Below are 27,417 nucleotides of genomic sequence, written 5' to 3'. Positions count from 1 at the left end.
TTTGTTGAACTAAGGACAAAAATAGCAAAAGTTCAAAAGATTAAGGGATTTGGAAAAAATAGGAACATGAGTTAATATGGACATAGCCAATAGGGTTTTAAGCCTTTGCTATTTTTTAAGTTTATAACTTAAAAATGTATGTTACTAAGACCTGATTATATATTACTATATTATTGAATTATTGGAGAATTCCTTTTGAAAATAATATAAATAATATATTAATGAAATGTTTAGAATCACCAATAATTAATAACAACTTATTCTATAATATATACAATTAGAATAAAGGTTCTATTTAGCAACATATGCCTAAGTCTCAACTGCTAGTCTGCTCAAACTACATTTAACATAGCTCAGCAAAATAATTTGTATAGTTTAGCAAAATAATTTGGCGTTCAATCTTTTATATCTTTTTCTTGTGTCCACAGAAAAAGAGAATAAACAAACTCCAAATGAAATTTTATCTACTGTTAGTATAGTCCATCCCACAACCAACATTTGGGGAATGTTATTAGAAATAAGCCACAAATTTAAAAACATGTACTGAAAACAAATTGTTTATATTACTTGCTTGTAAAATAAGATAATAATTGAGGCTCTGTTCCCCAGGGATAAGACTTGGGATGTTCATGAGTATTTGAATAGTCTTTTTGAAGAATTAAAATCTTGGAGAGATGTATATTGGCGCTTGTGGGGAACAGTCAACTGGCTAACTTGTTCAAGATGTTATCAGGTGAGGTGTTTTTTTTTTTTTCTTTTTAATATCTTGTTCTGTAAACATTCATAGCGGGCTCTCCCTTTTTTTGTTTTTGTTTTTTTTTTTTTTTCAAGATTTTGTTTGTAAGTAATCTCTACATCCAACATGGGGCTTGAATTCACAACCCCAGGATCAGGCATTGCATACTCTACTGACTGAGCCAACCAGGCACCCCACATAGTAGGCTCTTTTAATACAGGATGTTTAACTAGTATGTTTGGATGTGTTTCGACAATATCTGACATCTTTTTAAAGAAACTAGTGGCAAAAACGGTAACACTATTAAACATTCCTTCCATCTGGTTTCATCTCTCTTACTGTGTATCTTTGTCTTCCTTTTTACTTTCATTGCTGAAACAATCAACACCTTGCCTAATTTTTTGGTTTTAAGTGACCCAATCTGTTTTTTCAGTGGGAAAAAAACCAACAAAATCCTTACTACCTTTAGTTATTTTAAGCTAGACTTTCTCTGTTAGCCCATTAATTTCTTCAAAAATTCAGAAACACTTTGTAGATATGGTACTATTGATATGTGCTCTTCTTATTGTAGCTTATTGTAGTTGTGTTCCCAAAAAGGTTAAAGATTTTGTTCATTTTTTAAAAATAAATGAAGTCTGTAATAAAACCACAAGAAGCTTACTATATGAAGGTACCTGTAATAAATAATTTTATAAAATAAATAGATTTTAATAGGTCACAGTCATTCCTAATTAGTGTTAGGTATAAATCTAGAGTGTTCTACATAAAATTTTTTATAAATACCTAATATCTCCTTTCCTCACTAATTTTCCTCTCTCACTTGAGTAATGATTTTTGGTAGATAGAAAGAAGAGCAGCTTATCAGAACCATCAGAGTGAGTTTTTTCAAACTGTGTAAGTTTCCACCCAGTGAACTCTAGTCCCCACAATTTTTTAATTGGATTTTTTTTAAGAGACAGCATGAGAAAAGGGGGAGGGGCAGAGGAAGAGGAAGAGAGAATCCTCAATATCATGACCTGAGCCAAAATCAAGAGTTGGATGCTTAACCAACTGAGCCAACCAGGCGCCCCCATAATAAATACTAAATATTATAACTCACTCTTCAATATGCTATAAAAAAGTGAAAAAAATCCCTCACAGTTTCTGTGTTCTAAATGCTAAATAAGTTAGATTTTAGAAGCCTGATAGCCTTGATTGTAGGGAAGACTCCATTGTAGGGAAGACTACTACATACACCAGCCTGACAGTAAATAGTGCTGGTGAGGGTGTGGAGCAACTAGAACTCTCATACATAGCTGGTAGGAATGCAAAAGGACTCAAGGACTTTGGGAAACTGTTACGCATGGTAAATGTTAAACTTACATTAGCCACACAATCCAGCAATCCTACTTCTAGGTAATTACCCAAGAGAAATAAAAACCTATGTTCACATGAAAACCTGTATGGAAATGTTTATTATGGTGGCTGTTTTCATAATGGACCCAAAGTAGGACACTATAAAGTCCTTCATGGGTGGGTGGATAAACATACCGTGATGCATTTATACATCACTAAAAAGGAATAAACTGACACATAAAACAGTGTGCATAAATTTCAAATCCATTTTCTAAGTAAAAGAAGCCAGACTCAAAAAGCTAAATACAGTATGATTCTAGTTACATGACATTCCGGAAGAGCCAAAACTATAGAAACAATAAACAGATCAGTGTTGCGTGAGGCTAGGGTGGAAGAAGGAACTCAGAAGGGGCCTAGGGGAGTTTCTAGGCTGATGGAAGTGGCTTAGGCTTTGACTGTGGTGGTAGTTATGTGACTAAATGCATTTGTCACACCTCATAAAAAGGATGAAGTTTACTGTATAAGGATAAATTTTACTATATGAATGTTACACTTCAATAAATCCAATTAGGGGTGCCTGGGTGGTTCAGTCAGTTAACTGTCCGACTCTTGATTTTGGCTCAGGTCGCAATCTCAGGGTCTTTAGATCAAGCCCTGCGTCAGGCTGTGGGCTGTGATGGAGCCTGCTTGGTATTCTCTCTCTCAAAATAAATAAACACTTAAAAAATATATATTACGGAGAGTTTATAAACCCATAAAATAGTTCATATGCAAAATATTTTGTGTATGTGCACCCTATAGCTTTAATCAGACTCCATATTTTTAAATTAAAAGCCATTTGAAAATCATAATGGGAACTAACAGCAAAGACTTTTGAATATAGACTGATGAAGTTTTGGGGTGATGGTGGGGATCATGGGGCTTGGAGCTGATGGTCAAGAAAGAATTCTTGAAGATGTCTTTGGTGCAAAAAAGGTGACTTTATTAAAGCACAGGCACAGGACCCATGGGGAGGAAGAGCTGCATTGGAGTTGTGTAGAATGGCTGGTTATATACCATGGACTTGGGATAGGTAAAGTCAAAGAGAAGTTTCCAAAGAGACTTTCATATGCTAAAGACTTACTGGAGACCTAACTATTGTCAAGCTAAGGTTGTTTTTCCCTCTAGCAAAGCATTAACATTAAGACAGTAGGGGAGTTCCTGGACTTTAGGCTATTGAGGGGATTGCCTTTTTCTTGTGAACTGATGGAGACTCTTATTAGTTTAACCATTTGGAGGTTTGGGTTTTTTTTTCCTTTCCTGTTTTTGGAAGTGTCCAGGAGATATCATACATGGCCCACCTTGAGGGAGTATGCTATTAGCCTGTACTTTGCTGTCAGCTTGCCCCGTGCTCCCTCATCATAGACTATCTTTTACTGCTTTTAGGTTCAACATCAGTGCTTAAAATTGTTAATTTTTAAATTTTCTTTAAATTATTTTACGAACTTAAAACACATCTGAAAACTATTAATTTTATAATTAAACCTTGGTCAGTTTTTGACCAGTGATTCAGAATTGTTCCATAGTTTTCACTAATATTGGTGCTAAATATTTATCTTAAAAAATATGTCTAGGAATAATCAAGTGAGGCAAATTTTATTTCATTTTTTTCCTTGGAAAACTTTTCATGTGATTAGCCATTTATAAAATTAGATGTACATCGAGATCAACTTAATGCACCTGAATTTTGAATAAAGTATTTTTATTCTTGCTTTTTAATAGCTTTACTGAGGTATAATTACCTGCCATATAATTAATTCATTTTAAATGTACAATTCAATGATTTTTAGTAAATTTACAGAGTTGTGTAACCATTACCACCATCCAATTTTAGTACATTTCCATCATTCCGAAAAGGTCCCTTGTGTCCATTTGTTGCCATTTCCCAGTCTATCTCCAACTCTAGGCAACCTCTAATCTACTTTGTATCTCTAAAGATTTGTTTTTCAGTACATATTATGTAAATGGAACATACATTATGGGTCTTAAGTAAAAATTTTTGAGATGTATAATTTCATTGTGGGAATAATCATTGCTTTTGTATATTTCTTTTTTCAGGCTTTTCTCTGTATAGAATTTTCACATTGTCAGTATCACTCAGAAACAGTGGTTTATCCAACTGCAGCAAGTTCACTGAGTACTGTTGGCACTGGTATTTATCCCTGTTGTAACCAAAAGGTTCTTCGGTTTGATCCCACTCAGCTAACAAAGGTAAATTTTGTTTTTTGTTGTTTTGGGGTTTTTTAGATTTTATCTACTTATTTATTTATTTTAATTTTTAAGTTTATTTATTTATTTTGAGAGAGAGGGATGGAGAGAGTGCGTGGGAGGAGCAGGGAGAGAGGGAGAGAGAATCCCAAGCAGGCTCTGCGCTATCAGCCCAGAGCCTGATACAGGGCTTGAACCCATGAACTGAGATCATGACCCAAAAGTGTAGTATAAAGTACAAAGTATAAAGGTGATACATTCCTGTAGGAAAGACTTTAAGAATACAAAAAATAAGTATAGTAAAAAGTAGGAGACCCTCTTTACACCACTCTCTTGTTCTGCATCTTGTCTTAGAGGTAACCAGTTAACAGTTTCCTTTCAGACATTTTATACATTTCAGACACAAATTATATGCAATGTTTTGGTATTGGAAATCTGATCATACTATTCATATTCATTCTGCCCTTTTAGATCAACAGTATACTTAGGTTATCTTTCATTTTCTTTTACTGCAGTTTAATATCCTAAGCCGTGCATATATCACAGTTTATTTAACCATCCTCCTGTCGATCAACATTTAGATTATTTCCAGATTGATGGTATTACAGTGTTGTAATGAACATCCTTGCACATATATCTTGGTACAATATGTGAGTATTGCTGTAGGTTAGAGTCCTTGATCCGTAACACTTTTGAAAAGGTTATATAATTAGATTTCATAAATGGGAGGGAAAGAATCTAAAGCTCTTCCTCCTCCTCCTCTTCCTCATCCATACAGCAGTTATTTATAAAGCACCAAAGCTGTTTCACACACTGTGCAAGTCAGAGAATAATCTAATTTCTGTAAAATTAGATTGTTTCCGCTTTCGTGGAGCTTTTAGTTCATACAGTACTATCAAAAGGAAAAAAAAAAGCATGCAAGGAAATGTTTGAAGAAGTACACAGGGCCGTAAATATCTATAATAGGCTGGTCTGATGTGGGCATTCAAGTCAAGGAGTTGGCATTCAGTTGAGAGCTGAAGAATGGATAGGAGTATATGAGGCAAAGAGGAAAAGAAAGAGCATTCTAATCTGAATACCAAAGCCAAAAGGAACACAGTGAATGAGAGAGACTGAAAGAAACTGCCTTTTGTAGAAAACATATAGTTTAAGAAAAAGTTGGCAGGGTAAATAGGCCCTGCAGGGCCGGGACCTTGTAGGCCATGTTACAGTTTTTTCTTTATTTTGTATTTTGAAAATCACTTACAGTGTGGATGGAGAGTGGCTTGGGAATACTAAGTGCAGTCAGGTACAAGAGGAAGTTACCGTGGTAGTCTTAGAGAGAGATGATAGTTTGGCCTAGGGTCGTAGAGATGAATTCAGTATTTAGGAAGTAAAACTGAAATGGCCTGGTGGATTATACCACAGAGGAAGAAGGAGTCGAGGATAACTCAGTTTCTTGCTTGTGCTCCTGGGTGGTGGTAGTGCTGTCTACTGACGAGGAAACAAGAAGGGAATCCGGTTTGGAGAGAAGCTCATGAGTTCTGCTCTGGACAGTCTGAGATTGAGGTGTCTAACAAAGAGTGTTAGATGCATGGGTCTTAGGGCTCAGAGAATTGGCTACCTGGAGGTGATAATTTTAAGTCTCCTTGCAAATAAGTAAGAATTGAAACCAGCAGGTATGGGTAAGCATAAGAAGAGCAGATAGCCTAAGGCAGAGCCCAGAGAAACTCCCAGAGTTTAATGGCTGGATAGAGAAGTGTGAGCCTGCAAACGAAAGTGATCAGGAGCAGCTGGAATAATAGGAGGAAAACCAAGGATGTTGTCGTGAAAGTCAAAGGAGTAGTATTTAAAGAAAGAAAAAGTGGACCATGATGCCAAATACTGCCAAATACTGGTAGAATAAGGAAAGATATGTGTCCTTTGGCTTTGGTAACCTGGAATTCATAAGTGTAACAATCTGTTTTGTCAAAGTGCTAGATCCCAAAGCCAGATTGGTAAGGGTTGCAGAGTGAGTGAGTGGAAGAAGAACAAATGTGCACAATGTGAATAGCAACTCTTGGGAAATTTGAAAAAGGTAGAAAGTAAGTCAGTATTACGTTATAGATATTTGTTTATTGTTTCTGCTTTATTTTGTTTTGATAGGAGAGACCTTTTTATTTTTTTATTTTTATTTATTTATTTTTTTAAACGTTTATTTATTTCTGAGATAGAGAGAGAGAGAGAGAGAGAGACAGACAGACAGACAGAGCATGAACGGGGGAGGGGCAGAGAGAGAGAGGGAGACACAGAATCTGAAGCAGGCTCCAGGCTCTGAGCCATCAGCCCAGAGCCCGATGCGGGGCTTGAACTCACGGACCGTGAGCTGAGCTGAAGTCGGACGCTTAACCGACTGAACCACCCAGGTGCCCCAGGAGAGACCTTTTTAAAAGGCAGTGGGAAGGATCCAGTTGAGGAAGAGAGGTTGATAAGTATAAGGCTATGAGGATACAGGGTAGGGTGGGATCATAAGCACCTGTGGCAATCTCAGTTTAGATAGGAGGAAGGGCAGTTCCTCTGTTGTAACAGTAGAGAAGAGTAGAATGGTTGCAGATATTAGTAAAATTGTTTTTGTCATTTAGATAAATTTTTCCAATCTAATGCCTTTCCTGTTCTCTATATAGTAGGGGGTAAAGCCATCTGCTAATAATAAGGGGAAAGGGAAGGTTTGAAGTAGTCTTTTTGGAAAACATGAGAGTGAATTTTCCAGAGAAAGGTTGTAGGTTAGTAAGCAGTTTGAGAGCCCATGGGAGATTGGTAATCATAAATTTACAATGAAACCCAACATGTCTTTTATGTCACTCTCTCTAGCACCCCTAAGCTGGTTGAGTGCAAACATGGAGAAGATGGGTAGTTGAGTTCGTCCAGAATTGGGGTTTTGCTGGATGGGTATGATTAGATTTACTGCCAAGGAATTTGGGTTATTGGCAAATTTAAGCTCAGTGGCAAATTTAAATTTAACAGGAGATTAGATACAACTGGAAGATAAAAGTCAGAAGAAACTATCCAGAATGAAGCACAGAGAGACAAAATGATGAGAAATCTAAAAGTAAGAAACCTAGAGAGTGCATGTCATTTTTTAAATTGTGGTAAAATAAACATAAAAATTTCCATCTAAACTGGTTTTCAAGTGTACGGCCCAGTAGTATTAAGTATATTCACACCGTTGTACAACCAGTCTCCAGAACTCTTTCCTCTTGCAAAAACTGAAATTCTATAGCCAAGCAACATTCTCCATTCCCCCTCCCCTCAGTGCCTGGCAACTCCCATTATATTTTCTGTCTCTACAAATTTGAATTCTCTAAGTACCTCATATAGTAGTATTCTACACTATTTATCTTTTTATGTAAGAAGCACTAATTTCTTAATGGGGTTCCCAATAGAAATAAAAAGAGAATGTATTAGAGGCAAAATTTGAAGAGATAACGGCTGAGATACTTCAGAATTATTGAAAGATTTTAATTTATAGATTCAAGAATTCCAGGGGTGCCTGGGTGGCTCAGTTGGTTGAGTGTTGGACTCTTGATTTTGGCTCAGGTCATGATCCCAGGGTTGTGGGATTGAACCCCACATTGGGCTTCACATTGAGCATGGAGTGTGCTTAAGATTCTCTCTCTCTCTCTCTCTCTCTCTCCCTCTCCCCTTCTCCCCTGCTCTCTCTCTTTAAAAAAAAAAAAAGTAAAATAAATAAAAAAATAAAAAGAATTCTGGTGATTCCCTTTAATGGAATTGTTGAAGCACTATATTGTACACTTAAAACTAATATAACACTGTGTGTTAACTAACTGGAATTAAAAACAAAAAAAAAATTCCAGTGACTTCCAGTAAAAATGGTAGGAAATCCATACCTGCACATATCAGAGTGAAACTGCAGACAACAAAAGAAAACATTTAAAAGCAGCCAGATGGAAAAAGTAGAATCCCTTCAAAACATCAATAATGAGAGTTCACATCTCAAAATGGTGGCAATGGAAGCCAGAGTATAGTCCCTTCAGTCTTCAGTGTACCAAAAGAAATAGTTAATATTCTAGAAATCTGTGCCTTCCTTAAATATCCTTCGAGAGTGAAGACAAAATAAAAACATTTTTAGGCAAAGAAAAATTGAAGGAATTTTCAACCAACGAATTGCTTTAAAGGAGATACTAATGATATTCTCAAGATACAGGAAGGAATGAAGACCAAAGAAAAAAATTGATATATTGGTAAATCTAAATGAACATTGACTATATTAAGCAATGATGGTAACACTTTATGTGTGTGTGTGTGTGTGTTTGTAATAAATATAGGATTATATAAGTAAAACAGAAAATTTAAAATAATTGACACATACTCTAGATTTTAATGTATAATTTTAAAACCCACAACAATAGCCTGTAGATTAGAAGGATGTTAAAGTGGAGGTCTGACAGTTTAAAAGGTCTTGCATTGTTTAAGAGAAGAGGTATTAATGGAGTGCCTGGGTGGCTTAGTCAGTTGAGCATCTGACTTCAACTCAGGTCATGATCTCATAGCTTCTGAGTTCGAGCCCCGTGTCAGGCTCTGTGCTGACAGCTCAGAGCCTGGAGCCTGCTTCGGATTCTGTCTGTCTGTCTCTCTCTCTCTCTCTCTCTCTACCCCTCCTCTGCTCATGCTCTGTCTGTCTCTCAAAAATAATAAACATTAAAAGAAAAATTTAAAAAAAACAGGAGGTATTAACAAATTAGACTTTGATAAGTCAAAGACACATGTTATAAGTTCTAGGGTAACCACTAAAAGGACAAAAGAATGTATAACTTCCAAATTAATGTATATAAAGGGAATGATTTAAAAAAAAAATCTTAGCAAATTTAGAAATAAAAGGGAAATAACACAATCCAATAAAGAATAGATAATACACAACTTAAAACAAATGTCACACTTAATAGTGAAATGTAGAAAAGTTTTCCTTTGAAATTAGGAGTAAGATAAGGGTGCGCATTGTTACAACAGTTCTATTCAAATTGAACTGGAGGTCCTAGACAGTATATTAATGCAAGAAAAAAATAAAAAGTGTAAGGATCAAAAAGGAACTGTCATAATTTGCAGATCACATTGTGAACATAGAAAATCCTGAAGAATCTTCAGATAAATTATTAGAATTAATAGGAATTTAAAATTGATCTGTTAAAAATCATTTACAAAAACCATTTTTATTTCTATAAACCAAACAATGTTAGAAGATCAAATTTATAAAAAGAAACCATTTACAGTAGTCTCAAAAAATCAGGTACCTAGGATTACATCTAATAGAATATGTGCCAGAACTCTATACAGAAAACGTAAAACACTAATGAGAGAAAATAAAACTAAAAAATGGATTGTCATACCACATTCATAGATTGGAAAACTCAGTACTGTAAAGATGTAAATGTTGCCCAAACTGGTCTATTTAGATCAATGTAATCTCAATAAAAATACTAACAGATTTTTATTGGGAACTTTGCTAAACTGACTGTAATGTCTGTGGAAATGAAGAGGGCCAAGGATAACCAAGATACTCTCAAAGAACCAAAGGAAAAATGCTTGCTCTGCCCAACATGAAGATTTATTACAAAGCCATTAGGGTGATACTGGCAAAGAGTAGACAGACCAGTAGAAGAGAGTACTCAGAGCCACTTGGATACTTGACTATGACAGAGGTGGCAGTATAGAGCAGTGGGCAAAGGATAGACTTTTGAGTAAGAGGTCCTGGAACATTGGTATATCCATTTGGGGAAAAAAAATGGAAATGGAATCTATCCCAAACTACTCACAAAAAAAGATCTATATGTGAAAGGAGAACTAATAAAGCTATTAAAAGATAATACCATAAAAAATCTTATTTTGGGGGCGCCTGGGTGGCTCAGTCGGTTAAGTGGCCAACTTCGGCTCGGGTCATGATCTCGCGGTCCGTGAGTTCAAGCCCCACGTCGGGCTCTGTGCTGACAGCTCAGAGCCTGGAGCCTGTTTCAGATTCTGTGTCTCCCTCTCTCTGACCCTCCCCATTCATGCTCTGTCTCTCCCTGTCTCAAAAATAAATAAAAAACGTTAAAAAAAATTTTTTTTTTTAAATCTTATTTTTTATTTTAGAGTGAGTAGGGGAGAGGGGCAGAGAGAGAGAGAGAGAGAGAGAGAGAGAGAGAGAGAGTCTTAAGCAGGCTCCATGCTCAGCATATGGAGCCCAAGACAGGGCTCGATCCCATGACCCTGGGATCATGACCTGAGCTGAAATCAAGAAGTGGATGATCAACCAACTGAGTCACCCACACATCCATTATTTAGTTTTTTTAAGTAAACTCTACCCCCCAATATGGAGCTCAAACTCACAAATCCAAGGTCAAGAGTTGCATGCTCTAATGAATGAGCCAGCCAGGAGTCCCAAGAAAGAGATTTTTAAATTCCAGTACATCACCTACATTAAATAAACTTCAATAGACAAAGTCATAGGTAGGACCAGATATTAGCAACATATCCATAAAAGGTTCATATTAAGATGTTTTTAGCTCATACAAATCAATAAGAAAACAGTAAGTGTTTTAACTTTTTTATGTTTATTTATTTTTGAGACAGAGCACGAGCAGGGGAGGGGCAGAGATAGAGGGAGACACAGAATCAGAAGTAGGCTCTAGGCTCTGAGCTGTCAGCACAGAGCCCGACATGAGGCTCGAACTCACGAGCTGTGAGATCATGACCTGAGCTGAAGTCGGACACTTAACCGACTGAGCCACCCAGGCACCCCACAATAAGAAAACAATAATAGGAACGTCACACAAGAAGGCATTTCGCTGGGGAATAAAAGACATTTAGCTGTCTTGTAACCATGAAAAGGAGTTCAACCTCATTTGTAGTTGAGGAAATGCAAATTAAAACCACAATGAGAAGGGCGCCTGGGTGGTTCAGTCGGTTAAGCATCCGACTTCGGCTCAGGTCACGATCTCGTGGTCCATGAGTTTGAGCCCCGCGTCGGGCTCTGTGCTGACTGCTCAGAGCCTGGAACCTGTTTCAGATTCTGTGTCTCCCTCTCTCTCTGACCCTCCCCCATTCATGCTCTCTCTCTGTCTCAAAAATAAATAAACGTTAAAAAAAAATTTTTTTTTAATTAATTAAAAAAAATAAAACCACAATGAGATGCTACTACATGCTCACCAGAATGACTAAGATTAAAATGCCTTACCAAGTGTTAGTATATAGAGTAATAACACTCATATACTTCTGAGAGTAATATAATTTGGTACACATGAGCACTTTTACACCAGGAAATGTAAAAGATTGTTCATAACAGTTTTATTTGTAATTGCTCCAAACTGGAAACAACCCATCCATCAACTGTAGAATAGATATGCAAATTGTGAGTTTGCATACAGTGGAATAGTATACGTTAAAACAAATGTTATTGTTACATACAATAATGTGGTCGACTCATAAAGACATAATGTTAAACAAAACAAGTGAGGTAAAAGTATAGCTAAGTTTAGGGATGCATCCTTTAGTGGTAAAAGGATGAAAGCAAGGAAGTGAGTACCATAAAAGTCAGGATAAAGATTATCTTTTGGGAGAAAGGAGGCAGTTACAATCAGGAATGAGCCCATAGGAATTCCAAAAATGTTGGTAATATTCTAGTTTTTTTAATGTGTGTGTGTGTGTGTGTGTGTGTGTGTGTATACACTTATAGATATATAAGTTTATTTATTTTGAGAGAGAGAGAGAGAGAGAGAGAGAATCCCTGGCAGGCTCCCATGTGGGACTTGAACTCATGAACTGTAAGATCATGACCTGAGCCAAAATCAAGAGTCAGATGCTCAATCAACTGAGCCACCCAGGCACCCCAGCAATATTCTGTTTCTTAATGTGAATGAATGTTGGTTACATGAATATTCTTGACTGTTTATTAAGGTGTACATTTATATTTCTTGCTCTTTTCTGTATGAGCACAGTTAACCCTTGAACAACATGGGTGAATGGCATGGATCCACTTATATGTTGATTTTTTTTTTGATAAGTACAGTATAGTACCATAAATATTTTTTCTTCCTTTTTATTTTCTTTCCTTAGCTTGCCTTATTTTAAGAATACAGTATATAATACATATAACACACAATATGTGTTGATCAGCTGTTTATCAGTAAGGTTTCCAGTCAACAGTAGGCTTTTAGTAGTTAAGTTTTGGGGAGCCAAAAGTTATGTGGATTTTTGACTATGCAGGGGATCAGCACCCCTAACCCTGCATTATACAGGAATCAACTGCCTTATTTTTTTCTTGAGAAAAAGTTATAAAATGGTTAATATGACAATATGGCTGGGCAAAGAAAAACAAAAACATACAATCATCTTTAAAGGAATATTTCTATTACAAACCAACCTCTCTAACGTAGTATCTCTTACATGACAGGGTTGTAAAGTGAAGGACCACGTAGTTGCTCTTCATGATCAAAGTGAAGGCGGAGATTTGCTGTCGTGTCCAACCACTAGAATACTGGACGATCTGCACAAACACAAAGATGTCATTGTTGTGCCTTTTTCTAAAGATACCATTAGGTGAGGTGGGGGTGGGGGGACGCGCTGCAGCGCTTCATTCAGTGCTTCCCATCTCAGAATCCTCGTGCCTCCCCAAACCAATAATGGCAGACCCCACATAGCTTACGTTATTCCAGAAAGCTTACTGAAATTATATGTCAGCTTGCAGTAAGAGCAAGCAGGTGTTTATTTGATAGAAAAAATATGGGAGGTCCAAGGGAAAGAAAAACTAATAAAAAGAGTCTTTGGTGATTGAAAGGTTGGGACCTGCAATTCAGTTTTTGAGGGTTTTTTTTTTCTTTTTTGAAGTCACTTAAGCCCTTTTTAAATCCTTGATTGATACAACTAGAAAAAAAATGACTAAGGTTATCTTTGCATAAATTTGAAATCCTTGATTTAATAATTTCTGAAGTCACTTCTATCATTTTGCAATTGCAGTAAGCTGTCAGGTTGGGGGTAGGGGGACCCTTTCCTGCAGGCTGTTCTCATAAAAGTACCAGTCTTAGCAGCCCATTTCACTACCTGGCAAGTAGGATGCTTGGAATGCAGTAGTGCCTCCCCTGTATGGAGTGCCTTCTGCTAGGGGAAATCACTGGAGGAATTAAGAAATGGAAATGTTGAAGTGGCATGCCTTATACTCAAGAACTATATTTCTAAAGAACAATTTATAAAACATTTGCAATAAAAATAGACATCATTTGCATTTAACTTCTTCTGAAATTGAACTTCTCCCTAAAATCTCTTTTTCTTTCAAGTGATTCTGGGGTTGGTCCCTGTGATGAAAAGGGTCTAGACTGTGATGTTTTATTGGAGCCAAATACACCATGGGGCCCCAAAAGTGGGGAGCTCAATGCTGTGAGTAGCTTGTTTCACTTATTCTTTTTTGATATGAACAATTGGTGACATTTAATCTTTGACCGAAATGTGATGGGTTTAAACTGAAATTGATATTTTCAATTAATAAGCATTTACTGACTATCTGATCATAACAAATGCTGAGTTAGTAGGACTGTAAGGGTAATAGGACATGTTCCTTGCCCTCAACTAATAATTAATCAACTTCAATTTGGGGAAAAAATATAACATGTTCTTCAGAGGTTTTATTATGAACAAGTAATGATTTGAGGATTGAAGATAGTATGAATGGGATATTTTGTCCCCTCCTAATTCTAATTCTGTAAACTTTTTTGGTATGAAATTTTTTTTTAATTGAAATTAGGAATGCATTTAGTTTTTGCAGGGTTTCAAAACTGAAATATTTTTCAGGTGGCCAGATAGCTTTAAGTCCTTTGATTCTTATTACTGACAACCAGGGAATCTCTATTTGCCCATGAACTTCCTCGCTTTGTATTGGCTGAGGTATCATTTACTTGACAAAGTGAAATATTCTATGTAAAATGTATTGTCAACTCCAAATGGCTACAAATATTCAATCATTAACATTCTTTAATTATGTACAATATAGCAAATGAGGTTTTTTGAATATCCATATATAATTTGGTTCTTGAATCTATAATAAAATATAAACATTAAAAAGTGATTGAAATAGTTCAAAAATTAAATCATATTATCTCTGCCTGTGATTTACTTATCCTTTGGAAATGATACTGGGAAGTGTTGATTTTCCTTTTTGTTTTTTTTGTTTTTAATGTTTATTTATTTTGAGAGAGAGTGAGTAAGAAAGGGTTCGGAGACAGGGCAGAGACAGTGAGAGACAGAGTATCCAAAGTGGGCTCTGCACTGACAGCAGAGAGTCCATTGCAGGGCTTGAACTCACGAACCGTGAGATCACGACCCCAGCTGAAGTTGGATGTTTGACCAGCTGAGCCACCCAGGTGCCCCAGAAGTGTTGATTTTCTTTTTCTTTCTTTTTTTTTTTTTTTTAATGTTTGTTTATTTTGAGTGAGTGAGTGAGTGAGTGAGCATGAGCAGAGAGAGGGAGTAGAGGGAGAGTAAACAGAAAAAGAGGGGAAGAGAGAATCCCAAGCAGGCTCCATGCTGTCAGCACAGAGCCCATTGCAGGGCTTGATCTCACAAACTGTGAGATCATGACCTAAGCCGAAATCAAAACTCAAACACTTAAGACTGAGCAAACCCAGCTGCCCCGATTTTCTTTTTCTTTCTTTTCTTTTTATAAACATATACATCTTTTTCTAGACAGCCGTTATAAAAACCTTGTAAAACATCATTTTCAGCCTGAGTTTTAAGTTGTTTCAACCTGGAAAGGAACTATACTTGCAGCTTTTTTCAACTCTTACAGTATCCACATGAAAATAAGGAGCTGCAATCTGGGTAGATACAAATTTATTAATCTCTCATTCCTTTGTCTTATAGTTTTTGTCACTGAAAAACTGGACTCTGCAACTGGTAAGTAAGCAACTATACTTTACTTTCATAGATCTCTTTCTTCCAAAACTAAAGTTTAGTTTAATAGAATCTTACCAGTATCTTATTTTACAGACTTTAGTTTAATGCAGTTATCTTTTTCAGCTTCTGTAATTTTGTACTTAACTAAAAATGCCACTGTTTAAAACAGACATATACTCCGTAAGTCTCTTTAGTGGCTTTTTTGAAGTCACTTTTAAGTCACATTAGGTCATAGAACAAAGCAACAAATGTATTAAATTCCAGGTATTTGGTGGTTTGATTGACACGTTGGTTGATTTTTTTTTTTTTTTTACCTCTTTGCCATCACCCTGCCATGTGCCACCAATATTCAGAAGAATGGAAATGGAATTTGGATCAGTGATGACAGAAAGCAGGGTGGGTAGATGCAGGAAGCTGATGCAGATATGGTTGAGTAATCCAAGGCCACGTTTATCCAGAGAATGTGTACATATGGTTGCTTATGGGACTACTTTAATACTAGCAATTATTATATTTTAATGTAATCCTGATATCAAGGAACATGCATTCAGTTGAGTGATAGAGGTATAGTTTGACAAATGCTGATGACCTATTATGGGCCCAACACTCTACTAGAATATGCGAAGGAAATAAATAAAAGGTATTTAATGTAATGTGATCCTCTCCTAAATGTAGAACTTCTTATGGCCATTTCCTGAATGTTGTATTAGGTATTCGTCATTTTATTAGCTCTTGTTTGACTCATTAAATTTAGATAAATTTGAAAGCATCCATTAGAGATGTATTAATATTATGTTTTTAAAAGGGTGTGTGTGTGTGTTTTTTTTTTAATTCAGAAACAACAATCATTATTTTCGGAAGAAGAAGAATATACCACTGGATCTGAGGTCACTGAAGATGAAGTTGGAGATGAAGAAGAAATATCCAAGAAACAAAGTACTGATTTCTAAGATAAAATCAAGTCTCACTTTTATGAAGGGGTTGCATTCTAAAGGCTCTAATGCAAGGGATGATGAATTAGCTTTGTAAGGCTACATGGTAGGTTACAACATGGAAAAAAAATAAATAAAGGAGGCTTCATCAAGATTCTCTAACCCTGGCACTAACACAGAATAATCACAAAGTTATTTAAAAAGTGCAGTGTACTGAGAAATAATCCTCCAAGTTTTCATTTCAAGCGTAACCTAAGGGGTTTCTCAAAATGTATGACTTACATCAGTGTACCAGAGATGATTTGAAGTGACACTGTTCGAGCCCCACATCAGGCTTTGTGCTGACAGCTCAGAGCCTGGAGCCTGCTTCAGAATCTGTGTCTCCCTCTCTGTCTCCCCCTCCCCCATTCACGCTCTGTCTCTCTCTCTCTCAAAAAATAAACATAATAATAAAAAAATTTTTTTTGAAGTGACACTCAAATGAAGCACCAGAGTATGTATTTTTAAAAAACTAAAAACATGATTTTATACAACTACAGAATGAACTTGTGTCAACATTTTTCAACTCATTAGTGAGAGAAACAGCCAAAGTTGGTTCAGAGAACATTTGAAGGCTTGGGTATTTATAGACACTTGAAAAAGAATGTTAAAAAGGATTGCAAGTTAGTGGCAAAACTGATTGATGTTCTACTAGGCAGTAACTGATAACCTTTGAGGTTATCTTTTCTTCTAAAAAAGAATGATTTGCATTTCTGTTAGACACAAAAATCTGCAAGTTAACATAAGACTTCATGTCCTCTGGGCCTTCAATAACAGTAAATAGGAAAGACACAAGGATATTTTCTTTGAGAATTAAGTAATTCTTACATGGGCCTTTTTTTTTTTTTAAATATAATTATTATCAAATTAGCTTGCATACAACACCCAGTGCTCATCCCAACAAGTGCAATATTACACTATTGCAATATTACAATATTCCATTGTGTGAGTGTATCACCCATTGTGTGAGTATATCACCTCCTCAATGGCCGTCACCCATTTTCCCTCCCCTCCACCCCCTCCACCCCCTCCACCCTCAGTTTCTTCTCTGTATTTAAGAGTCTCTTGTGGTTTGCCTCCTTCCCTCTCTGTAACTGTTTTTTTCCCCTTCCCTTCCCCTATGGTCTTCTGTTAAGTTTCTCAAGATCCACATATGAGTGAAAACATTGATATCTGTCCTCTGACTGACTTATTTCACTCAGCATAATACCTTCCAGTTCCATTCATGTTGCTGCAAATGGCATGATTTCATTCTTTCTCATTGCCAAGTAGTATTCCATTGTATATATAAACCACATCTTCTTTATTCATTTGTCAGTTGATGGACATTTAGGCTCTTTCCATAATTTGGCTCTTGTTGAAAGTGCTGCTATAAACATTGGGGTACATATGCCCCTCTGCATCAGCACTCCTGTATCCCTTGGGTAAATTCCTAGTAGTGCTATTGCTGAGACATAGGGTAGATCTATTTTTAATTTTTTGACAGACTTTATATTCAGATTTGGGGGCTTACCTGCTTAGCTTCACCTTGCTTTATGGGTTCCCTCTCTATTACTAGTTGTTTTCTAGTCCTAAGTAGGGCTCCTGCTTTCAGAAGCTTGAGCTCAATGAAGTTTGGGAAATCGTCCAGTCAAAGGCACAAGAAAGTCTCACTTCTCTTCAAGAGCAATTCTGTCTTGCAAGTGTCTTTCTGCTTGCCTGCTTAGCTGGATCTCCTAGGGTCTCCTGTACACTTTCATAGTTTAACAATCATTTGGGCAGAGTTTATAGTCACATTTTAGATCTCCAGTCTTCTGTGACTTTCTTCTAAAATTTCACCTTTAAATTTCCAGCTTCTCTTTCTTTCAATTGTATCATCTTTTCCCTGGAACTCATAAGGCTGTAATTTTCCTACCTTAGCTGGGGATATTGAGAAAAGTGCCCTCAGGCAGAAAGCCATAAACTCACAATTCTTACCTCATGCATCTTTTTTTTTAAGTTTTTAATTTTAATTCTAATATAGTTAACATAGAGTGTTTTATTAGTTTCAGGTGTACAATACAGTGATTCAACAATTCTATAGATTACTCAGTGCTCATTGTGATAAGCATATCATCATGATAAGTGTACTCTTTTAACCCCATCACCTGTTTCATTCAATCCCTCCCCTACCTCCCCACCTCATGCATCCTTTAAATGTAAACACTCAACTTTCTACCTCCCTTTGATTATTTGTCAGTACCTACATTTGGTTGTTTATAGTATTTTTGCTCTCTTTCTACCATTCTTTTCTTTAGAAGGAACTTGTCGTCACACTCATCTCACCCTATCGTGTCTTTTTGATGTTTGGGAAACAGTGATCTGATGTACTCGCCTTACCTTCCAACATTGATTTTAGAGAAACGCATCTTTCCCCTCCTTCTTTTCTTTTCCTTTCCTTTGTCCTCTACACTGTCAGCTAGAATAAATTCAGAATATTGATTGTAGCAAAGCACTAGTTCAGAATACAATTTGTCCCAAATCTGCTTCCTCCCAAAATCATTTCTGTCCTACCGCCATTTTTACCCAAATAGCCCCTTCCCACCCACCCAAGCAAAGACATTTTAAAGCTTTTTTGTGAGTTCTTCATTCCTCCCATTCCCAAACTGTGTTTTTTTGGGTTATGGTATTGTTTTTTGTTTTTTGGGGGTTTTTTTTGGTATATAAAAATTTGGAATTAGGTGTTAAAACCACTATCAAATTAGATTCAGAGAAATACATATAGTTTCCCCCAACATTTTCAACATTTAATTTCACTGGGATTTTGAAATTATTGCCCTGATTTTTTTCTCCTTAAGGTTTTCACAAGTAGAAAGAAGAAAAGTAATTAAAACTAACCCCTATAAAGTACATTCAACTTCTCAATATATTTATATTTTATTTAGAGGTAATTTGTTAGTTTTAAGAAACATGTCTTTTTTACAAAATGGTTTTATTGTTTGGAAGTAAGTAATAAGTGCTTTGGAGAAGTATGTGAAACTTATGCTCATAACATTGACTTTCTTTTGTCAGGGAAAAAGGAAAAGCCAAAGAAGTTCACAAAACAACCAAAAAAGCAGATGTCTTCACCCTGTGGTCAGAAGAAAGAAAAGGTGTTAGAGAAGGTAACTCTAAATTATGTATTACTGTTCTAAAGTTCATATTGAGAAATAAGCAGGCAAATACAGCCAAGAAAAATCTGAAGAAGAGTAAGAACATACAGTGGAATGCTAGAGATATAGCAACGAACAAAGAAGTTCCACATAAACAGATTAAAGATCTCTAAGATATATTGATAGGTGAGAAAAAGTATACATAGTATAGAATAGATAGAGGAATCTATATATCTTTCCTTATATATGCATAAAATGTTGCCTCTAAAGGGAAGTGAATGGGAGACAGAGACTTTTCACTATATGTGCTGTTTGTAACTTTTGAATCTGGAACCAGTAGTACTTGTTCAAAAAACTTTGAAATGAGATAAATAAGTAGACTTTATAATTTTTAAATAAATTGTATTTTATGAGCTTTTAAAATAATTCTTATTTCACATGCCTTTGAAAGCCAGGTAGGATTAAGAGGACAATAATAACCATATTTGACTAAAAGAGAAATCATAGATTCCAAAAATGTATGAAAGGCTGCATTGAGACAAGTTCCACACAATTATATTGGGCAGGTTGTACGTTCATCTGCGTGCCAAGTGCTGCAAGCACACAAATGGGTGAATTCTAAAAGATTGTATAAGCTGGGGCTTCCAGGTCAGACAGATAAAGCTGGGTTCAAATTTAGGTCTATATCTCTTTGGACAAGTTCTTTAACTTCTCTGAGCCTGTTTTATTATAGAGATAATTATGGCTGCTGTCTCGTGTGGTTGTTGCAAGGTTTAAATGAAATAATACTTGTGATGCTTTTGGTACGGTGTCTTGAACTCAATAAATTAAGCTGCTTTTTATTTTAAACTGTAACACTAATGAGTAAATATGTTCTAATTGGACCTTAATGTTATCTACTCTTTTTTAGTCAACTTCTAGAGATGTGTCTCCTTTCATGTGAGTATTGCTCCTTAATCCATCAGATATTCACTCTTAAAGCATCAGTGCTGATTTTTGTTTAAATTTTCTAATAGCGTGAGTATGCAGAAGAATAAATGGGATGCCACAAGATCCTTGAGATTCAACCAGGATGCACAAAGGGAAGATGGTAAGTTTTAATATTTAGGTAATGTACAGATTAGGTATAAATAACAGTGAGAGGAATCTTTCATTTTTTTAAAAAAATTTTTTTTTAATGTTTATTTATTTTTGAGACAGAGACAGAATGCAAGTGGGTTGGGGCAGAGAGAGAGGGAGGCACAGAATCTGAAGCAGGCTCCAGGCTCCGAGCTGTCAGCACAGAGCCTGACACGGAACTCAAACTCACGAGCTGTGAGATCATGACCTGAGCCTAAGTCGGACGCTCAACCGACTGAGCCACCCAGGTGCCCCAGGAATCTTTCATTTTATGCAGTATGCTGAATAGCGTTAAAAGTTCCAACTGGAATAAAGCCCAGAATTTGCACATTCCCTTAGGAATCAACCAGAGTTGTATTAGTAGACAACCCCAGCAGATAATGTGTTGTTTTATGCACCTGTGGTTTGGAAGTCTCAGACTGACTTTTGCCCATTACTTGCGCATCATATTTTAGGTTCATTTACAGTGGGTTTTTTTTTGTTCTTCACTATTTATTATAACATGTAACCAATAGGTCTGTTTTTAATCTTTGTTTAATTTTTAATTCTTTTATTTTTTTAATATATGAAATTTATTGTCAAATTGTTTTTAAAAGCAGCACAATTACCTATGTATAAGCCATTTTACCACTTGCTGCCTAAAGTTCTTCAAAGATAAATATGTGTAGATGTCTGTAAAATAGTATCTAATGGTATTTTCATAAATTCATGATAATTGAAGTGTGTGTTCTTTAAGAAACAGAAGTTATAAATCATCCCCATAAAAAGTTAGGTTTATTATATTTTACCTCCAGATCAGCGGCGGATGTCCGAAATTACAGGGCACCTAATAAAGATGAGATTGGGTGATCTGGACCGTATCAAGTCAAAGGAAGCAAAAGAAGTAAGAATTATGTGCTAGGGCACTGTGCTTGCATAGATATGCCTTCCTACTTTATTTTCATCATGAGTAATATAAAGATGTTTTAGGCAGAATTTCTAAAAACTAATGTAAATATTTTAATATATTTTTATATTCTGTACCAGTTCACTCACATAAACGTTGTCCACCTTCGTATCACCCGTGGTCCATAAGTCCTCTATAACACACATAATAAGGTAGGTTATTGCTGAAAGTGTAATGTCACACCACGAGTAGATTAGCTGTGCATTGCTGACTATCCAGAGGGTGACTTTTTGGAAGTTGCTGATTTCAGCCAACTCTGTAGGCAGTGCTTAGATGTTATTTCTAAAATAAGATGTAATCTTGCTGAAAATGATGCCTGGAAATACCTGTGTTCTTACTAAAACTATGTATTAGTCATAACACTGTATATTAACATTAGTATTGGTATTATGTATTCACAAAAACTCTTGCCCTAATTCTTTTATTTAAAAATTTACTTCCCTATAAAACTTATAAAATCTTTCTTTTTTAATTTTAATTTCAATATCATTAACATACAGTGTCAAAAATTCTAAAGCATGATCTGTGAAAGAAAAAATTGACAAATCAGACTTCATCAAAATATCAATGGTCTTTTTGAAAGACACTACTAAGAAAATGAAAAGATAAGCCATAATCTATGAGAAAATATGTGTAAAACACTTACCTGGTAAAGGGTGTGTCCAAAATATATAAAGAACTTTCAAAACTCAATAATAAAATAATCCAATAAAACTAAATGGGCAAAAGATTAGCCAGACCCTTCATGAAAGAAGGGATACAGATGGTAAATAAGCACATAAAAAGATTCAGCATCTTTAGTCATTTGGGAAATGTAAATTAAAGCCTCAGTAAGATAACTGCTATATAACAACTAAAATATCTACAATGAAGGGGGGAAAAGTGCTGGTCAGGATGGAGAGCAACTGAAACTCTCATTTATAGCTGGTAGGGATGCAAAAAGGAATGGTCACTTTGGAAAACAGTGTGTCGGTTTCTTATAAAGTTAAACATTTACTCACCATAGAGATCAGTTCATACATGTTTATACTGGCTTTATTCAGAACTGCCAAAAATTAGAAACAATCCAAATGTCCTTCACCTGGTAAATGAATAAACCAACTGTGGTGCATACAAAAAAGAAAGAACTAATACATCAGTAACATAAATGAATCTCCTACACATTACGCTAAGTGAAAGAAACCAGATTTCAAAGGCTATACAGACTGTGTGATTCAATTTAGGTAATATTTTCAAAAATACAAAACTGTAGGGACATAAAACAGATAAGTGGTTGCCGGGAACTGATCATGGGTTGACTTATGAGAGGCACAAGGGGATTTTCTTGAGGTGATGGAAATGTATTTCTCCCTTGTAACAATGGTTACACTACTGTATGCATTTTCAGAACTCAGAACTGTACGCTAAAAAGGGTGAATTTTTACTATATGTAAAATTATTCACATAAATTATAATTCAAAGAGCCTGAATTTTAAAGATCAAAATAAAATTACTGCTAAGCTAAAAAGTAATGCCATTTTAATAAAGCAGAGCTTCTGTTGATTCCATAAAAGTAATAACTTCATTTTGCCCCTTTACTCTGCAGTTTGCAGGAGGTATTTATTCCAGACTTGAAGCGCAAATTAAGGCCTCAGTGCCAGTCACTGCCCGGCAAAGCAGCTCAGAAAAAAACACAAGGTAAAGCAGCATAAACAGATTCAGAATGCGACTGGCTTTGACATGATTTTCTTTTTTTAGGGAAAATGACATGAACAATAGAGGCACATAATTGGAGTTTGGTTTGTTTTGTTTCAAAGATTAGATCATCGAGACATTAGTCAGAACCAGAATTTAACATCAAGTTAAGACTTAAAAAGCTCATAAGCATAAAATTTAATGAAAGTATAGTTTTGAGTTTTTTTTTTAAGTTTTCTGTTTACTGAATTACTTCTGTTCTGAGCCACCTGCTGATAAGAATGTAAACTATACTGCTACTGTGAATTAGTAGAATTTTATACTGTTTATGGGTTATATATTATTATTTTATATAAATCATTGAAGTCTTTCCTGTCCCTTATTTTATTTCTCTTAATAAAAAGTAACTTGTGGGTCCTCTGTCGTTTTACATCACAAAATTTCTTTTAAATTATAACACTTATTGAGATTGGATCATTAATACTACAGATCCAAATGCCTTATCAGCAATTCTGAAATCCAGAAAACCATCAAGACTTTTTTGTGCATTTGTGGCAACTCAAACCTGGCTGAACTACTATGATGCTGTTTATAGTTTTTATTTATCACACTTAATTTAAATGTTCATTTGTTACACTGAAAAAGTATTAATGTGTTTGGTTAGAGGGCATTGCTCCAATCCATAATATACAATATATGTACCATATTCTGTCCCCCACATCCACAAAAATCTGAATTCCAAAATATGTCTCACTCCAAAGGTTTTTAAAAATGGATTGTGGGGCTACATGAAGTTTCATTTAACTCTGATACTGTCAAGCAAACAGAACCTAAAGCAGCAGCAACTTCCTCCTGTTTTAGAAGCACCTCTGACCTTCTTTTCTGTTTAAAAAATCTAGGTCTAAAAGCCGTTTTGGTCCAGGGCGTCCTGCATAAAGCATCTTAACTACAACTAAAAAGAAGACACACTTCTGGACATCTGAAATTGCTCACTTCTTGAAGATCTTCAGAACAGTGACTTCTAAATGTTTTATTTATTATTCTTGCAAGCCACATAAATCATAATGCTAAGGGAAATGTATAGTTAGGTCTTTTGAAACCTAATTGTAAATATGAAACTTCTTAAATCTGACTTTCTTTTAATGTGATGCTATGTAGAAAATCAGTATTTACAGATTTGCATAGTTAAGACTCCTAATATTTGTTATCCTTTATTTATTTGAAAGAGAGGAGGCCTCAACTCTCAAGTAGCTAAGACTTTTTAAGACCTTAATAAATTAAGGGAACACAGCTGGTGATGGTACTGTGCATGTGCACTGATTATAGTATGCCTTTTGAGCTGTAACTCTTGGGATAGCATTGAGAACTGCAATCTGTGTAATGAAACTCCCAGGGATGCTAATTTTAAGTTTGCATGAATATTAAGGAGTGACAGGTCTCAAGCCTATATTAAATAAAGTTTCAAGGTGTGATGTATTCCCTGTGTTGGGCAAGAGGGTTATTTTTTTTCAGCATTAATCCATGGAAAGCACAATGTTCATCCAACTTGTTTTTCTTTCAGTTTTTAATGCTTATCTATTGGTTATCTGATCTGGAATTACTGATTATTCCTTTTCCTCTGTGAAGCCAGTGCCATTCCGAATTTATTAAAATAACTTGATAGTTTTAGGATAGTAAATCATTTTAGTTGTTTAAAACACCCAGTGCGCAGTTCTCAGGGCTCTAAAACCCAACCATATTTCTAAAGCCATTCGAATAGCCCCATTAAACAGTTACAATTACTTACTACTTTAGCAGTGTCTAGAAGGAAACATTCCCAAATACATTTGATGGGTGAAAAATGCTGTGCATTCAGTAGAAATCAAGCTAAATTCTATTATATAGATCATGTTTTAATTTTTCTAGCCAAGCAGAGAGAGTGCTCAGGGAAAATTTGTTCCAGACTATAAGCATAAAAAATTATGTGTTTGGAAATCACATATAGGCCTCTGAAAAACTTATAAAATTCACTGTTTCTATTTGTAGTCTTCATTGTCTTATAATTGGAATTTCTTCAAATTATTTAGAGAACAGATTTTGATAATGTGTGACAGAATGGCAGTTTCCATTGAAATGTTGAAGTGTTAAACTCCGTTAACACATACAGAAATCATTTAGGGACTATTTTAGTTAGTAAATGCAGCTAGATGTTATTTGATGCTATAGGTATGGCTTTTCCAAGGTTTTTGAATTTATGTTTGGAAATTTTGTTCCAGTTTATGTATCTTTCAGTTGTTTGATGTTTTTGAAATAGATTATAAAATTTTTATTTTCAAAAGAAAATGTTTTCTAGTACATGGTCTATAAGCTCTGTTAAATACCACAGTCTTGTTTCTTTTACTGTATTCTCTGATTAAAAGGATTTAGGCCTGTACAGGTTATATAGTGCTGTGATGGTCACAACTGAAAGAAGTATGCTCTTTAGATTTTTAACTGATGATAAAAAAGCAAATTGCTTTTCCCCTGGGAGGACTGTACCAGTGGATTGATTTTTTACAAACCAGAATTTATCAGAATTTGATTTTCTTCAGAATAGGCTTTTTATTTTATAAACATCTGTAATACATAGCACAGGTACCACAAACATTTTAATCAAACTGTTAATAGTATTTCTTTACCAAATACTTTGGAAAGGTTTTATCTTACATTAATTCTGAATTTACATTCCTTTAACTGAAATAAATGTTAATGACAAAAATGGTTTGAAAAGTCCCTTGATCTGAATCATTCCATCTTCTCAGGAAAAGTCTGGATGGGCTCCTAGAGCACAGGTTTTCATGAAAAATTAGCTCTGTTACAAGGTGTATTTTATAAATTTTAAGATTGTTTTGAGTGAGTTTATCCTGGTAAAGATTCAGCAAAATATTTAGGGGCTAAAATATTGCAGGAAAGATTATCTGTTAGGGGTGCTTATTCCACACTCTTGCACCATGTTTGTAATTCTCCCTTTTCAGAACATTCAGCCAGATATTGTGAGATACGCTAAATTGCTTTGGAAGCTGAGGCTGAAGCCCTATTATGCTAATCTGCTAAGGGCAAATTTAATATAAAAACAAAAAGAATACCTTTCACATCTAATATCTGGAATTAAGTCTTCAGCTCTCCTTCAGCTATTCATTGAGCAACTATTATGAATCTCACCTTTTCGTACCGCCTAGTTAAGAGGTACTGGGACCTAGCCAGTTCAGTTCAAATAGGCTAGCTCTCCCCCTCTGATTTAAAGCTAATCTGTTGGGGAAGGTGATGGGATAGTATTAATCCCACCCATATGGGATTGTTGGAGGATTAAATGGCTTAATCTAAAAAAATTAGCACAGTACTTTCTGACTTATAGTAAACCCTCCATAAATGTTAACTATTATTGTTATTGCATTGTTATTTTAATATTTGGAAAGTAGCCTTAAATTCTTTAAGATGGGAGTTTTAGATCCTTCTTCCTATAATTTGAATTACTAAGGGTGTGTATATGTGTGTGTGTGTGTGTGTGTGTGTGTGTGTGTGTGTGTGTGTGTATTTAGTGCAAGAAAGAAAAGGACACCTAATATTTTGGTGGTTGTTATGGCATTTTGTGTTACTTTATTATATTAAAGGTCTTGGCGTTACTTAAACAAAGAGCATTTGAAGGAAGAGCTATGTAGGAAAACTATTTCCTGATGTTGGTAGTGACCTATGTTGTTTTCAAAGAGGTTTACTGAAGAATAGAGTGAGAACTACAGCATAGTCTTATAGCATCCCTCTTTCCAAGATGCGTTTTTCCTTGAGAAAATGTAGCTAGTTTGACTCATTATTTGTCTATGACAAGGCCAATTCTTACCAAACTGTAGGTGGTATAGAAGAGCAGTTGAAATTTGTTGAATATATATCCTGAGGATGGTGCTAGCTCTCTGATATGTCCTATCTCCATTAGCCTCACAGCAAACCCCCCAAATCAGATGTTATCCCACTTTATAGGTGGGGAAGAAAGTACAGAGAGGTGAAATAACCCACAAACCAGGATTGGAATCTGGGCCTATCAGCAAATTCCAACACTTCCTTAAAACAATTTTACCTTGGATTGCTTAAAACATTCCTGGAGTGCCTCCTGCCTCATGGCAGCTCCTTCAGGCTGAAAACAGCTCACTGCCTATCATTCCAGTCATGTTTATCGAACTGCCTACTTGGCTTCGTATTTGGAATACCAAGAGGTATCTCCAATTGAACATAGAAGAGAACATGTGCTGTATCTCCCCAACACCAACCCCCAACTCCCTGCTTGTTCAAGCCCAATCATCCCAGTTCAGTAAATGGCACTACCACCCACCCAAGGGCGCAAACCAGCTACTCAGCAATTATTCCTCTTCCTCT

The 27,417-nt window shown here is 35.6% G+C and overlaps 1 protein-coding gene across 5 annotated transcripts in view; it reads left to right on the top strand.

Annotated features, from left to right (window-relative positions):
• Positions 1 to 25,774, top strand: part of SANBR (SANT and BTB domain regulator of CSR) — a 62,668-nt gene extending 36,894 nt beyond the window's left edge. For 3 of the 5 annotated variants that reach the window (XM_058684000.1, XM_058684002.1, XM_058684003.1), the window contains 12 exons: positions 610 to 733; positions 4,169 to 4,321; positions 12,723 to 12,868; positions 13,603 to 13,702; positions 15,182 to 15,214; positions 16,051 to 16,150; positions 19,216 to 19,307; positions 20,206 to 20,234; positions 20,312 to 20,385; positions 21,209 to 21,297; positions 22,946 to 23,037; positions 23,934 to 25,774. In XM_058684000.1, the coding sequence (XP_058539983.1) occupies positions 610 to 733; positions 4,169 to 4,321; positions 12,723 to 12,868; positions 13,603 to 13,702; positions 15,182 to 15,214; positions 16,051 to 16,150; positions 19,216 to 19,307; positions 20,206 to 20,234; positions 20,312 to 20,385; positions 21,209 to 21,297; positions 22,946 to 23,037; positions 23,934 to 23,970 (1,069 nt within the window). In that variant the 3' untranslated portion in view covers positions 23,971 to 25,774. Of the gene's footprint in view, positions 1 to 609; positions 734 to 4,168; positions 4,322 to 12,722; positions 12,869 to 13,602; positions 13,703 to 15,181; positions 15,215 to 15,567; positions 15,611 to 16,050; positions 16,151 to 19,215; positions 19,308 to 20,205; positions 20,235 to 20,311; positions 20,386 to 21,208; positions 21,298 to 21,440; positions 21,513 to 22,945; positions 23,038 to 23,933 lie in introns of those variants that run through there. The other 2 variants (XM_058684001.1, XR_009248601.1) reach the window with 2 other exon arrangements.
• Positions 25,775 to 27,417: the final 1,643 nt, after the last annotated feature.

The sequence above is a fragment of the Neofelis nebulosa genome, chromosome 9, assembly GCF_028018385.1.
Source record: "Neofelis nebulosa isolate mNeoNeb1 chromosome 9, mNeoNeb1.pri, whole genome shotgun sequence".
Lineage (NCBI taxonomy): Eukaryota > Metazoa > Chordata > Mammalia > Carnivora > Felidae > Neofelis > Neofelis nebulosa.
The sequence above is the reverse complement of the archived record's forward strand: the minus strand, read 5'-3'. Positions and strand labels throughout refer to the sequence as shown.